General features: G+C 43.3%; 2 protein-coding genes across 2 annotated transcripts in view; one reads left to right on the top strand and one right to left on the bottom strand.

Moving 5' to 3' along the window:
- The window catches only part of RUFY3 (RUN and FYVE domain containing 3), an 81,836-nt gene that overhangs the window by 21,074 nt on the left and 45,954 nt on the right, over positions 1 to 14,808 (top strand). The window contains exon 4 of the mRNA XM_027741167.2: positions 1,165 to 1,215. The gene's annotated coding sequence lies outside the window, so the exon portion shown is untranslated. The remainder of the gene's footprint in view (positions 1 to 1,164; positions 1,216 to 14,808) is intronic.
- On the bottom strand, positions 76 to 13,084 carry SDAD1 (SDA1 domain containing 1). Its single transcript, XM_027741161.2, has 22 exons — positions 12,953 to 13,084; positions 12,736 to 12,840; positions 12,458 to 12,556; positions 12,218 to 12,328; positions 11,479 to 11,550; positions 11,289 to 11,389; positions 10,954 to 11,011; positions 10,036 to 10,110; positions 9,550 to 9,651; positions 9,240 to 9,309; positions 8,422 to 8,525; positions 7,695 to 7,752; positions 7,091 to 7,149; positions 6,716 to 6,792; positions 6,313 to 6,410; positions 5,886 to 5,962; positions 5,384 to 5,516; positions 4,644 to 4,738; positions 4,008 to 4,201; positions 3,461 to 3,545; positions 2,906 to 3,067; positions 76 to 1,185 (listed from the first exon to the last, which is right to left on the bottom strand). Exons 1-22 carry the CDS (start codon positions 13,040 to 13,042, stop codon positions 1,135 to 1,137), a joined length of 2,076 nt encoding a protein of 691 aa, XP_027596962.1. The 5' UTR covers positions 13,043 to 13,084; the 3' UTR covers positions 76 to 1,134.

Below are 14,808 nucleotides of genomic sequence, written 5' to 3'. Positions count from 1 at the left end.
ACTTGGTTCTTCTCTCCTGGCTCCCTGAAACCTCTGTAAGCTTTTTTCGTCTAGGAAGATTGTGACAAAACAATATACACAATCAATATAATTAGGAATTAAAGTAAATAGAAATACATATTCAACATGAAAAATAGCAAAACTGCACTAATTCCCACATAGAAGATAAGCAGTAACCCAGCTACCAAAAAAATAAAGGAAAAAAGCACCCCACCAAATGCTTTTCCATTACACTGTGCTTGTGGCACCTGTTCCTGCCCCACAAGGAAATCCATTTCAAACAGATTTTGACCAAGGATGTTATAAATAAATCCCTCAAGTTATAATTTATCAAGTCCATTAAAACAGGTGGCTGGGGAAGGTACAAAGCCCATTAATGGTCCCAGCAGAGGTCAGTGCTGAAGCGCAAGTTAAACCTCACATAAAGAATCCAGATATGTACATTTTTCTCACATGTACTTGCCAAGAGACACCAGCCAGTCCCTCCCTTAGACCCACCAATATAGGAAAACATTCCTTTTTCTCTCTGGCATAGAAGGGTAGCATCCTATTTAGATGGCAACATGAAAGCCATCTCCCATATACTAATTTTATTTTCTTCATGAGCTGCAGTAACACTGATCTTACTTGAGCTTACCTGAATTACACAAGAATTTGGTCTGATTAGATTAGTCCAAGACAGCTGCTCAAACACCTTACTCAAGTCTGTACAGCCACACCCTTCAGACATGCACAGACACGACCTACACATGCTTTATAGACTGACGAGAATATTCTTTGCTTCCCATTACTTATTCAAGAATTGCCTCAAGTCAAATATTTTAACAATAAGGTTGTGTATTTTAATACTTACACTTACAGTGGGTTGTATGTTAATTACATTAAATAGAAAGAAAATCGCCTTCTCCCCCAAAATGCTTTAAAAATAAAATTAAAACCCTCCCAAGTTTAAGGCCTCTATCTGTCCTATAGATGCAGAATCCATCAGCTTGCAAGAGCTCCAGTTTTAACTCTGAACTGAAGAGAGGTAAATCCATAAGGCACCACAGTCCCTCTTGCCCTCAGGGGGGTTGTGGGTGGAAACAAGTATTTCCAGGGCTATTTCTTCAAAGGTGATTAAGTTCTCCTCAGCTCTTATTTCAGCAGCTTTTTCCTCTTTTTCAGAAGTGCATCTCGAAGAGCAATCTGAACACGAGACAAGAGTGGAATGATCAGGTAAGGAGAATAATAACTGACACAACACCCCAATCACATCAACGATGCTTCTCAATTTCTTTAACCTCTGAGAAAAACACTAAGAGCTCATCAGCTCCAACTGGGAGCAACAATAGCAAATGTTAACTACAATGGCAGAAACACTTATTTTAGCTGAACTCCACAGTACAATTAAAGGGCTGAGCAATACCAAATACTACACAATGAAAGATAGATGTCACTTCTTCCACTGACTCGTTTTCATTGGAAGATATCAAGACAAAGCTCCAGCACAGATAAGAGGTAAGTGAAAATGTTATTTTGGGAAGGCATATAACAAAACTTCTTTTCAAGGGTCAAGGAAGAATGTTTACAAGTGCCAGATCACTCTAGAGAGATATTGTACATTTCAGACATGGTTTAGCTGGTAAAGGATCTCGTGGTGTAACTGTAGACAACAGGCTACTTTATTTTGCCACCCAGAAGTGCTGCAGAATGCAGTGTCACACAACTATAGTCCTCCAACCCACTCATAAAAGTTATTTGCAAGTCATGTTTAATACAACTGATGCTGTAGCATAACACCAGTGAAAAATATGAATAAATTTTCTTTCATTGTTTCGCCATTATATTTAACTCTAAACATTAGTCAGGACTAAGAACAAAACATTCAAGAGGGTTTTTTGTAAGTGAGCCAAGAACCACTGTCAACAGCAGCTTCCTGGAAGTGCCTAGATTGTTTATTTGCAACCTATTTTGTGTGTTTTGAGAGCAGGGTTAATAAAGTCAGCCTTAGGTGAGGCAGATCAAAATACCACAGAGGATATTAGTCTACATCTTCCTGTTTAACAGAAACACTTAAGACATTCTCTACTGAGTCTATAGACAGCTACAGTCTTGCCATTCTCAAGGCAACAAATTGCAAACCAATACACATTTTCCAAATGATATGATCCTGCAACACATCACAAAAGAAGCCTCTGAAAGCACTAACAAGACAAACTAGCAAGGAGAAAAAAAAACACATGTAAGACAACTACATAACTGGATTATTCTACAAATTTGTGGGACATGCCTGGATGAGTTCAGTTTACTAACACCTTGTGAAACCCTGGACTGGCAGGGGCCTCACCACTGAGAGCAGCATTAGTCAAACTACTGCTGAATTGATTTATTTTTCCCAGCTTGCTTCAGGTGGCAATAAATGTCCTTAAAGAACAGCTATAAATGCTATTTGTGACAAGCTATTAGATGACCTCAAGGCCAGGACAGATGAGTTCATAACACAATAGTAACAGGACAAAGGTCAAAGAAAGACTATGGAGAGTGAAGAAACACACAAAAAGCTTGCCTTTAGAAAGAACTCCATACCAGAGAAACATTCCTTCTATCACAGAATTACATTCAGGATTCTATTATGATATCTTCAATGCATGTAAAGGAAAGCAAAACCTTCCAAACCTACACTTGATTCTCCAACAGGGCTTGCACCTCAAAATGTGTTAGAGGAGCCTGCCAAAAAGATTCACTACAGTCTCCAATACAGCTCCTCCTCGGGGGCATGATTCAGGGAAGCCAAGCCCACAGGCTTTGCAGCCATTACACCACCCAAGTTAGCAGCAACACCTCAGGATACAGAGTGCACAGCATTACAGCTGCACTTTGAGTTTGAGCTCACACAGCCCCATCCTTTTCCAGCACTAATCATTACCTGTTTCTCCCTGAAGGAACGCTTGGTCTTGGTCCGGACACTATGGCTGTATCTCATCATCATGAAGTTCTTGTTCTTTTTCTTCTCTTTGTTGGAAGAGCTGGCAAAGGGGTTAATTCTTGTCTTCTTTTTCACGAATTCTTTCCTGTCTGTTTTTCCAGCCTAGAATAAACATTGTCTTAGAATAACATGAGGTCACTTTGATTTTGCTTCCCCACAGTCAACATCAGCTGCCTGATGGTAACAGGTTCTATGGCAGTAACAATAAACTTGGATTTAGGATGTCTTTGTGTCCACACCTGCATTCTCCTACGCTGGCTGTATTTCTTAAGTCACAGTCAAAGTCGGGTGTGTTTGTACTTTCATGGTCACCTGTGACCAGCAAGAGGCTGTTTCTTGCAGCCAAAGTGCAACAGCAAAAAACTGAGATCATTTCTCAAAACCCAAATATCAGCTGGGCATCCATCTTACAGATGCAACCCCAACACCCCCTCTTTCTGCAGAAGGCAAATATGAATCTGCAAAGACAAGACACAAAACATCCCAGTTCCTCACCATTGCAGTTGCCAGTCTGGTCTCCTTGTCTGACTTGGGCTTCTTATGCAGATGTTCAATATCTCTGAGTGAAAGCAACTCCCCCCTACACAAACAGAAATCCAGCAAAAAGGTCACCACCCACAAAACTTCAGCTGGCAAGGAAAACAAGATGCCCTCTTGCTCTCTAACCCATTTCTTAAACCACTGTCTTATCATAAACTCAGGCACAAACTTTTTGTTCTCTTTCAGGTTATTCCTCATGCATGGGACATCCCCCTCAAAAGCTGCCATTACTGTTTTTAAAGCCCCGCTTTATCCACAGTTTCACAAGCTCTGGAGAAATAACCATGCAACTACTGCTACTGCTCTTGGCCTGAACAAGCCAAACAGGCTCAGACCTTCCATAGGCCCCTCATATCTTTTCTTCCAGGTCCAATGCTGAGCCAGGATCCATTCTACGTCACAGCTGTTTGCTACCTGTCTCCAGGGAATATTGATCAACAGTAGAGCTCTGTACCCTGACACAATGAAATGCTGTTTCACCAGATGACAGTCCATATCCTACCTGCCCTCTTCCTCTTCATCATCTATTTCAATGTATTTCCTCTTTGCAGCTTTGCCAGGTGCAGAATTTATTTCTTTAGAAAGTTGGGCAAGACGTATTTTCTGGAAGTCTTCTTGAGTCAGCAGCCTGCTCGTACTGACTGCTGCAGCTTTGGCTTTCCGCTCCTCTATGGGCATGCTTTTCACCTTCTCTGCCTTGGGAAAAGAAACACGTACAAAACAATCACCTAGAGCTTGGCCAGCCACTTCTGTGCCACCATCTATGACCCTTACCTTCCAAATATTTAGCATGTAAGGGTAGTATTGTTGGGAAATGCTACAACCAGCTGTTAGGACTCCTCTTAGTCTTATATCCAACATCTAGTGTTAGAATAGATGACATACATACCCTATTTTAGGATAAGTACAAGCACTCACATAAATATCACAGCTCTGAGACACCATTCCCCCTTCTCCCCCCAAGGTATGTACCTCAGCACAGTACTAAGCAGTATTCAAATCTCATTTCTCCTGCACAGGTTACACAGAACCCCTGTATAATTATTTATGAGCAGCCACATAAAAGTATAGAGCATCAGAATCTTGTCTGCAATTACCAAGACCACTGTATATTTGAGACAGTGGACTTGCAACTCACTACTTGTTGCTGCTCCTCATCTGAGGAGTGATGCACATCAATCCATTCTCCATCTTCATTGTCCTCCTCACTCAGACTAGCACTTTCCCAGCCATCTGCAGGGAAGAAATATAGACCAGTTAACGTGGACTCAACTATCTGAATGTGCTTTATAGCTACCTTACTACACACTGTGTGTGTTGCTCCTCTTTGCTGCTGTTCTGACTGAAGTGCTGAAGTCACCACCTTCAGAACCAAGCAGATTGTTACACTAATCACTGCATTCTTGTGCCTAAGAAGCATGGCATCTCAGGGCATTTATTCCTCTCGTCACCTCCCCTGCAACATCTCCAAAGCACTCTGGCTTCATTTCCCAAACTCTGCCTTGCTTTCAAAGACTCCTCCATCTCTTTTCCCTCATTCAGGTGGGTGCTCCAGGTTGCGTAAAGCGTTTGCACAGAAAGTGAGTTTAAGTCACATATTACTTCCTCGTGCTGTTTCAGTGTCTGGTAATTCTCAACAACATCTCTTCAGCAGGAGCTAAACATAGGATGTTTCATAGCTGTACAACGTGTCTCTGCTTTTCCATCCCATAAAGCACAACAGCAACACCCCACTAATGCACTTCAAGGGTACAGGGAAGTGCAAGCTACACAGGAAGGCAGAAAAATGAAATGCACAAACACAAAGTGTTACATGAAATCTTACTGATAGTGATGCCCAAAATACAATTAAAAAAAAAAGAAAAAAAAAAGGCCTACCTTCCTCTTGGGTTCCTCCCTTTTCCTTTTCATCCTCAACCTCCAGTACTTCTGCTCCTGGAATGTAGTCTTTGGCATCCAGTTCTCCATATTCATGGATCCTGGCTTCCACCGAGGCCTCAGTAGGCTTACCCTGTACATTAAAAAAAAAAAAAATACATTGAGCAGGCTGCTATTTTAGTGCCCACAAATCCATGAAAATATCTAGCAGAACGGGAGGGTGTGGCTGGAAAAAGATAAATTTTGCTTGATGAAATAAAGATCTTAATTACTGAAGTTGAAAGAACTCTAGCCAAAGAGCTCACCTTCTGGACCACAATCTATCCATGAGTTAGATCAATTTGAACTAAGGGAAAGAGGAAATAAGAGCAGACCATGTCCAAAGGTAGCAGGGAGGGGAAGAACACAGGCTGGACTCCACCTCATTCTCAAGAGGCCACTGAGACCAGTTATTTTTGAGCACCTCAGTTCCCAGTGAATGCAATGCACACGAAATACTTACCCTGAACTTCTTCTGCAGCATCTCTGGGTTCAGGGAGCGGAACAGGTGTATCAGAGTTCTGGCAGACATCATCACATCTACCCAGGAACAGAGTCAGGAGTCAGTACCAAAAACCAGAATTCTGAGCAAACAAAGCCCACTCAGGTCATCAGCACGTACAGCCTTCTCTGAACACAGCACTTCCTTAGGGCTTGGCCTTAATCCGTTTCCTTTTTTATCTTGGTCAGTTATTTCCCCTGCCATAACTACTCATGACTTTTGCCTCCCATGGATACACACTCCAAATACAGCAATATAACCCAAATACTGCAAGTGTTCTCTTAGCCCATAAAAACCCATTAAGACAACACTATTACAAAGGCTATAAAAGAGGAGCACAAAATACAAGAGAAAAAATACTTTAAAATTATATCAATGTAATATTTACTTTTATTTTTATGAGTCTTGTACTGAACGAGGTCTTGGAGCAGATCTTCAGTCATGGCTAAAGGACATCTCGCAGTGATTTCTTTTATTGCGTTGATTCTAAAAGAATTGAGAATTAATCATTTTCTCACACCAGTTAGGACAAAATCCTACCAGGAGACTGAATTATGTGAAACTCAAGGAATCCTATACTAGATTTATACAAACCTAGTGTAATAGAAAGCCATTGTAGAATACTTCCACAAAAATACACAGTTTAAGCTGAGATATTATCCTAATTTGTTTTTACTCCAGCAGGTTCTTGAAAGCATAGTAAAAGTAACAGGAATAGCTTGCAAGTGGTTTAAACAAAATACATTTTATCATAGTCAGAGTTCAAGATGTTTGTATGATCCTGTACCCACCCTACAGTCATGACCTCCCCTGAATTCTTGTCAGTGACAAAGTTGTTGGCAATGGTCATCAACACCGACTGAATGATCTGAAAAAAGAATGCACATTGAATAAAAGCTTAGACATCATTAAGACAGAGGTCAGGATATGTCACTACAGTCCAAAATTATTTTCTGGACACAAGTTCTCTTGCAGAAAGTAAGACAAGCATATTCGGTTTTTCCCCCCTTTTATATGAAACAATACCTTGGAACTTGCAAAAATAGCCTGAAGTTACCATCAGCTTTTCCAAACAGTCTGCCCAGATTCCCCTTCTCCCCACAAATACACTCCTATTTCCATGCTGGTCTGCTGCCCATTTAGCATCAAACAGGTGGAATACTGACCTCAGGTGGTACCAGCTGATGTGAAGCCTGTGCAGCAAACAGAAGGATCTTTGTCACCTCTGGAAGAGAAGTGGGAAGATACCAAAATGTATTGCTGCACCTTCCTCTGGTCTATAAACACATCTGCCAAAACTCAACAAGCTGCTTGCTCAGGCAGTCCCAAAGCCACTCCAGTTTGAAGTTATTTGGGACAACTATTTCTCCTCTCCCACCAAGCCTTGGGAACAATTCTGGCCTCCACCCACAGCAGTACAGGCCCTCAGGGGCCACCAAAGGCAAAGGCTCCACAACTAGAGTCAAACATCTATAAAATGATGCAGCAAGAGGCAGCCATGCTTTGCTCAGCTGGTCAGGACTAGGGACTCAGATCCATTTTATCCCATTGCTGAAGTTTCTCAAATAAGAAGCCCTGAGTGTACACAGCTTTCAAAGAACTACAAACTACTCAGCACTTCTCACAGTCAGGGACTTGTACTTCCATCTTCTACACTCTGTACTACTCTTACTTCCCTCCAAGCCACTGCCACCTGTCCACTTACAGCACCACTTCCATGAAATGACTGCACAAGACATGGATCAGCAGTAGTACAAAGTAGCTACTTACCTCTCTGATGGGGCTGTAGGAATCTCTGAACGAAAGGGTAGAAGTTGAAAAGGAACAGCTGCAAAAGAAGTTGTGACATTATATTCTTGTCTTTGTTTTATTACATTATCAGCTTATGAAGGTGATCTCAAGTTTAATCTCATTCTGTAGCATGCTCTTCACATGCCTAAGATTTCATGGCATGATGTTGTCTCCTATGTTCAGTTTGATATTTGTGGAGCTAAGGAAATGACTTGTACTCGGATAAACACAGCTCAGCCTCTCTGCACCCACTTCTTTGCATTGAAATCTTTTTATCCTCTGACCCCCCCCCAACTTGGACTGAATTACTCTTCACTTCATACAATGCAAGTATTCTATCACTGGGCAGTCAGCACAAACCCCTGCAAGTGCAGGAGCTGCCAGTTCCCACCTTGTTCAGCACCACCTGACTGACACTGACTGTGGTCAGCATGGGCAGCTTCCCAGGAAGGTCTTGGAAGAGACAAGTTCTTGCCTATTCTTTAGGGATAGCTCAGCAATTCCAGACTAACCCCCTGCTCAGTGCCACACAAGTCAACACCCCGTGCTGTTCCATGAGGCCTACTGGCAACCACCTGACCATCCATCTGACTTATTGATATACAGAAGAATTAAACCTCATTTCCCTGAGGCACAAGCCCAGCACATGCCTCCACCCAAGCCAGGTGGGCTACCCAGCAGACCATTATAAAATCCAGGTACATACTTCATGTATTCCAACCAGCCTGGATATCAGGTCCATGAGCATCATCTTCACTTCAAATCGCTCCTTGCAGTTCTCCAGCTGCTTCAGCAATTTCTCAGCAAAGTCTAAAAGAGTATTAACAAATCTGTAGTAGTCCAAGAGATCACAACTCAACTAGGATTAGGGTAAAAAGAGGCAGTCAGTTTTGATTGCTTTCAAACCACAGTGCCTTTTGCATAGAGAAATTCAAGGTGGCCAAAGCACTTCTCCCAGTGGGTTATTTTTCTTCTCACACGCCTGACAGTGCTGAAACTGTGCACAGGTTCAGAGGAAAACTAGCACACATTCCCCATCATAAGCACAGGGTTTAAAGCTGGATTTTTTTAACTATATTTTGGGCCCATCTGAAAAACAAAATCCCCCAAAGTTCACTACATCCAACTAAGACACAATCAAGTGCTGTTAGACAAGTATCAGGCTAACAACAGAAATACTGTGTAAAAGGGAGTAAGCCAAAGAAGCTTGGTAGGTAAGCTGGTGTTCCCCAAATTATGGCCTTCACACATGCAAGAGAAGCAGAGAGCTACATTCTGATATATAGCAACCCAAAGTAGATAAGATTCCTCCCTTCTTGTCTCCCCTCCCTGCGTTCCACTAAAACAAGCAGAACAGGACTCATCTCACTCTCTTAAAGTGCAGTGAAACACTAAGATAAAACACTTTAAGTGTCACATCTGCACCTACTCACCACTTCCATTCTCCTGGTAGAGCTGTGTCCGAGCTTTACCATCTGAGATTAACACAGACTTGCAATAAGAGGAAATGCAGTGCACGCTCACCTTGGGGATCATGAATCAAGTGAATAGCAGAGAAGTTGAACACCTCTGGCTTGCTCTTCTTTTTCTGTTTCTGCATGGAAAAGAGTAAGAGACATTCTTCTTTTTTCATGAGGAAAGTGCTTCAGATTTAAGGTTGCTGTCTAAAGATGCCTCTTCAAAAAAGAGACACTTAGATTTTAAAAACTCTCCCTCTTTGAAACCGCATGGGATTTTCTGCCACCTGCAGCTAAACCAGCAGGGGCAACAGCACAACTCCTGCACTTAATGGATTAAGCTAAAACACTGTGAAGTCAGACACCCCTCTCCTCACCTTGAGGACCTTCATGGCTTTCTCCAATTTCTTCTTGCGCTTGGTGGTTTTCTTGTTGGTCGCATAGCGCATCATCAGATCTCTGGCTGTGGGGGCATCGTCCTTGGCAAAGAGAGAAACAAGGCTCAGCTGATGCCAGGCTTCAAATGGCAGTCAGAGAAACAAACTATCAATATTTTTCAGGAGCACATACTATATTTAAGAACTCTCCCCCCCTTCCTTAGTGTCACCACACAGGTAACAGTATTTACAGAGAAAAGCAAAGGAGCTCTTGGCATTTGTCTTTTAACAGACAGGTAAAGCATCCTGCCTCCTGGAGCCACCTGTCAGACACTGAACTTGGTGTGAAGCACAGAAAAACCTGGAGAAAACTAGGTGGAGAAAACAAAGCAACAGAGAAGCAGACAGATGGGCAGGGTCACTAAGATGACAGACCTATTAAATGTCTCAAGAATAGAGAAAACAAGATCTGATCATAACACCCACCTCAGATTCTGAGTCACTATCTTGTTTCTCATCTTCATCCTTCCCAAGAAAGAACTTCAAACTTGCAACTAACACCTGAAAAACCAATTGAACTCATGTGGGACAGGACAAGCTGACAGGAGTATTCACGACCACCCTACACCTACATCTCAGGCTGTGCAGAGACTCATCCAGTTTTTTATAGGCTTGGATTTGATCAGAAAAACTGAAGGACAGCTTGGAAGCCACAGGTGTTTTACAGACCCAGACCATTTTCACTGCCCATCATCACTTAGAGGCACTCAGTCACACCTGGGCTCCCCCAATGCCTGGAGCAAATGCCCAGATGCAAGTTCTCTATTATCCTGCAAAGCCATCGCACTAATTGCTTCATGTCAACATTGTTAAAAGCCCTTACACAGGTGATACCCAAGATATAATATTCATAACTCTAAACTTGCATTACTTTATATGGCTTTATTGTAGTTTTGGTTGGTTGGCTTTTATTTAGCAGAACAGCTTTTAGACCTTAACAGGTTAAAAACTTTAACTATGGAAAAAGTTTCTTAAAGCCTCCTGAATCAGCACAGAAGGCCCAATATTCACTCAGGCCCCAGGCAGGTGGCTCCTCTCCTCATTTTTAACTAATTAAAGCCTCACAGCATGCTCATTTCAAGCAGGTGGTATTTCAACAGTCTCTTGTGAACAGCAGTGGAACATGCACCCACCCTCCCCATTCCAGCCTGCATTTGTTACTAGATAAGCTGCCAGTTCTGCTTCTCTGTACTTAAGAGCCAAGCTCTGCCTCCTCCCACAAGTGCTGTTTTGAAAGTTTAAAACGAAGTCAGCGAAGTTTGTTTGCAATAAAATATTAAGCTACATCCACAGGAAGAAGATATGAAGTAACATCCCATTTCATCAAGTAATTTCTGTTCTCACCTTGGTTACTTTGGAAAAGCAAGCAGTTGTGATGACATTGACTGTTTTGGCATCATTCCTGGAGTAAAAAGAAACAGCACCTTTTACTTGAAGTTTTGCCATTTCACATTGTTCTCAGAAAACTAGTTCTCATCACATATTCAAATTAAGTAACTCATTTCACACAAGACATTATTTCTTCTCAGCTTAATCCTTGGCACAGAATACAGCCCCACTGGGCCACAATTAATACATATGTATTTATGTCCCTGTCCCCTGGACTGCTTTGGACTACAAAGTGATGCCCATCTGCCCCACAACAAATCCTGGAATCAACACAAGCCTGCCAGACCTACCAGATGTTCCTTCTGTAAAGTTCTATCATCACATCCAGAGAGATCTTGGCAGCAGTGGGATTGCTGTCTCTCAGCATTGTGTACATGAAGTTCTGCAGTGTCTAAAAAAAAAGTTGCAAACACTTTATTAGAAATGCTCCACAAGAGCAGAAGGTCAAATCCAAGTACAAGTGAAAGCCCAATCACTTACCGTGTTCACTTTGTTGTTTTTGTGCTTAGCATTGACATTCTTGATGTCTGTCACAATGTGAGTGTACAAGGTCTGTAAAGGAGAGATGACAGGGAGCAACACAGGTCATGCAAGGAACAGACATTACTGGGCCCTCACAGTCCCCAAGGACCAAAGTGAGATCCAACTCACCACCACTGAGCACATAACTCCAGGCTGCAACTACAACAACAGCAAGTTAAAGTCTCACTTGAACTCTCTTCACATATTTAACCAGTGTCTTTAGTTCACAGTACCGCAAGGCAAGACTAGCATCAAGGATTGCTGAATGAAATCCCACTCTGCCTCCTTTAGGCCTGTTCTGATAACCAAACTAGGGGCACAGTGTTCTCCCTTTCATGGCAGTAAAGCCTCTAACAGCTTTCAGCAGCAGCTGGTTTGGTTGTAATTGTTTTACTCAGAGGTTGACACACAACTGAGCAAAGGCAGCACCAACAGTGACCAGTTTATGGTTTTCACCTGCAGACACACCCAAGCTGCTCCATCCAAACACAGGACAGGCCTAGAGCCTGCAATGGCAAAGTCAGGGTGTTTACAGCAGCACAACACAGAGCTGCAGCCCCTCCTCTGACACCAACCAGCAAAAATCAGAGCTAATTTATTCTATTACCAAGTAAAGTGGAGCTGCTTACTGTGGAAATACTTCTGGCAAGTTGGTCCAAACACCCTGGAAACAAAGAAGACCATGAGCCCAGCTTACCTTTCGTAGCAGCTTATCGTGGCACCGCAGCAGCTGAAAGAAGAGCTCCAGCAAACTTGTAGGATTTATTAGATTCTTGTTCCTCAACAGGATCAAGGCCTTGCAGAACGTCTAGAAGAGAAACCAAACTACCAAAATGCTCTCTAGTCTCCATACCAATTGAAAAGCAATCCTTAAGCTCTCAGCTGACACCAAGGGATGTGTTACCCTCGGGCAGGGAGTGCCCCAGGGTGGTCTCACCATGCGCAGGTCGGGGTCCAGCACTGTGTGGTGGTAGGAGAGCAGCTCCTTCAGCTGCTGCGGGAAGTTGGCCATGTGCTCGGGATAGCAGTGGGCCACCTGCAAGGGAGAGGCAGGGTAACGCTCTAGGGCACACCTGGCAAGGTGTAAACAACCAGGAATATTGTAAGTGTTCGTATCATACCAATAACAGGCACTTAAGCCCATACCTAAGCCAGGCTGCCCCCGCCGCCGCGCAGCCCCAGGCACTGGCGCAGGGGTGGGCGCCGTGGGCTTACCTGCGCCAGGAACATCACCAGTTCGGCCAGCTCCTTACTGGGCTTGTCCGGCTGGAAGGTGAAGATCTCCACATGGGACTGGTAGTGGTGGTACTGCTGCAGGAACTGAGCACACACAGGGAATGGGTGAGCGCGGCCAGCAACACCCACCCGTGTCTCCCCCTCCACAGCCCACAGCCCAGTCTGGCCTCCCCAAACGTCTCCCCGCGCTCCGTACCTCCTCGGTGTAGGACGTGGGGTCCCTCTTGATGAGGTTCTGCAGCTGGGGCAGGTTGCTGGGCAGTTTGTTGCCCTGGCGGCCCGACATGTCTGCGCGGCGCCGGCACTGCCGGGACACGTGAGCGAACGGCCGGGCGCCGCCATGTTGGCCCGCCCCCCGACGGGCACCGCCGGGGGACAAATCTCGTCGGGAGGCGCGCACCTGCACAGCGCCCTCCGCGGGCAGCGCCCGGCAGCGCTCAGCGAGGGCACCCGGGGAAGGAGCTCTGCTGGAACCCCTTCCCAGCGGGGCCAAGGCCTGAGGGGGGACCTCTGGGATTAAACACAACGCCAACCAAGGGGACTGACCATAGCTGCCTCTGGACGGCTTCTCCAGGGATTTCTCCCCAGCACTTGTACCTTGTCACTTCAGCACAGCTAATACTTCCACTCTTCCTCCCTTCCCAGCTGCTTCAGGGAAGCTGTGTCATCATAGATCTCAAATAATCATTATAGAAGTATGGAGCATCAAAAAGGAAGCATCAGTTAGGACAAGAAGTTTATTCTAGCTTCATCTTTTCTGAGTTAAACTTCCAGTCAAGATAACAGAAAGCAGAGCTCTTCATTTGCATAGCTTATAGTGTTTTAAACTAACTGCTTATTTACACTGTAGGAACAGGTTTATATTCCTTTATACAATTAGTAAATGCTATTAAATAAATTATATGCAATCATTCCTCTTCCATAGAGCCATATAGTAAATATCAGAAAAACATCAGGACTCAGACACGGCACAGTCTGAAAAACATGAACATACTTCTCCTTTTATGTCAGCCAACACTCACCTCACTGAAAGACTTTTTATTATGCTGGTAAGAATCTCACAGCCACATGTAGCCACATACTTACTAGCAGGTTCACCTGGTTCAAGTGAGTTTGGGCTTTCCTGTACCCATTAGAGCATGAAGAGCACATCCTCCCTTACACACCTACAGAGCTGCCAAACACCTGCTTTTGGTCTCAAGGGGAGGGCAAAATGACTGCAAAGGTAAGAGCAGAACTTGTGGGCTGTTACCAACTGCATAGAACAAAAATAAGCTCTCCCTTACCAAAATAATTAAGTGACCACTTAATGTATTTATCTCACCAGATATTAATTAGTTCCTTCATTAGCATCTGGATCTGTTTAGCCTCTGCTCCCAGGCAGCTCTACTGTAGTCAACATTTTGGCCCAGCCCTAAAAAAACATAGCTGAGGAACTCACTTCATCCTGTACCTTCACTGGTCAAACCTTACCTCAACACCTTTAAGCCAAAGTTTTATACACCCAAAATACCACTACACAGGAGGTGTTCAGCTTGGTAGTCAGAAAAAATTGTAAGCTTTGCAATAAACTGCTTCAACAGGGAAGTAAGTCACTGACTTCAGTATAACACTTCCACTAAAAGTGAGGAGTAACCACATTATATTAATTACTTATAGCTTTGGTATGGGTGAGGTTGTTTTGTTCCATGGTTTCTTTAAATAAACTATAAGTCATTAATACTTCCAAAGGAGCAATACTATAGCTTTTGTTTCTGCAACAGCTACTGAAAGGGCTAGAAAAGTTAACAACTCACTTCAGCCATATACAAACATACTGAAATTAGAAATTATCTTGCTAACCAGTTTCTTTAAAGCTCTGCCAACTTTTATACTGCAAATCTATTCTTCCTTAAGCAACCAGTACACAGTAGAACCCTTCTTATAGCACTTACAATACAAACCAGTTACATAAACTCTTAAAAAAACTTTTACTGAAGAAACCTGCAACCCTAAATCACCAAAGAACTTAACAACTATGTCAGAAAGCATTATAAAATTATTCTTTTAAAA

This window comes from Pipra filicauda, unplaced genomic scaffold (assembly GCF_003945595.2).
Source record: "Pipra filicauda isolate LSUMZ 115617 unplaced genomic scaffold, ASM394559v2 scaffold347_size1265977_pilon, whole genome shotgun sequence".
Taxonomy (NCBI): Eukaryota; Metazoa; Chordata; class Aves; order Passeriformes; family Pipridae; genus Pipra; species Pipra filicauda.
The sequence above is the reverse complement of the archived record's forward strand: the minus strand, read 5'-3'. Positions and strand labels throughout refer to the sequence as shown.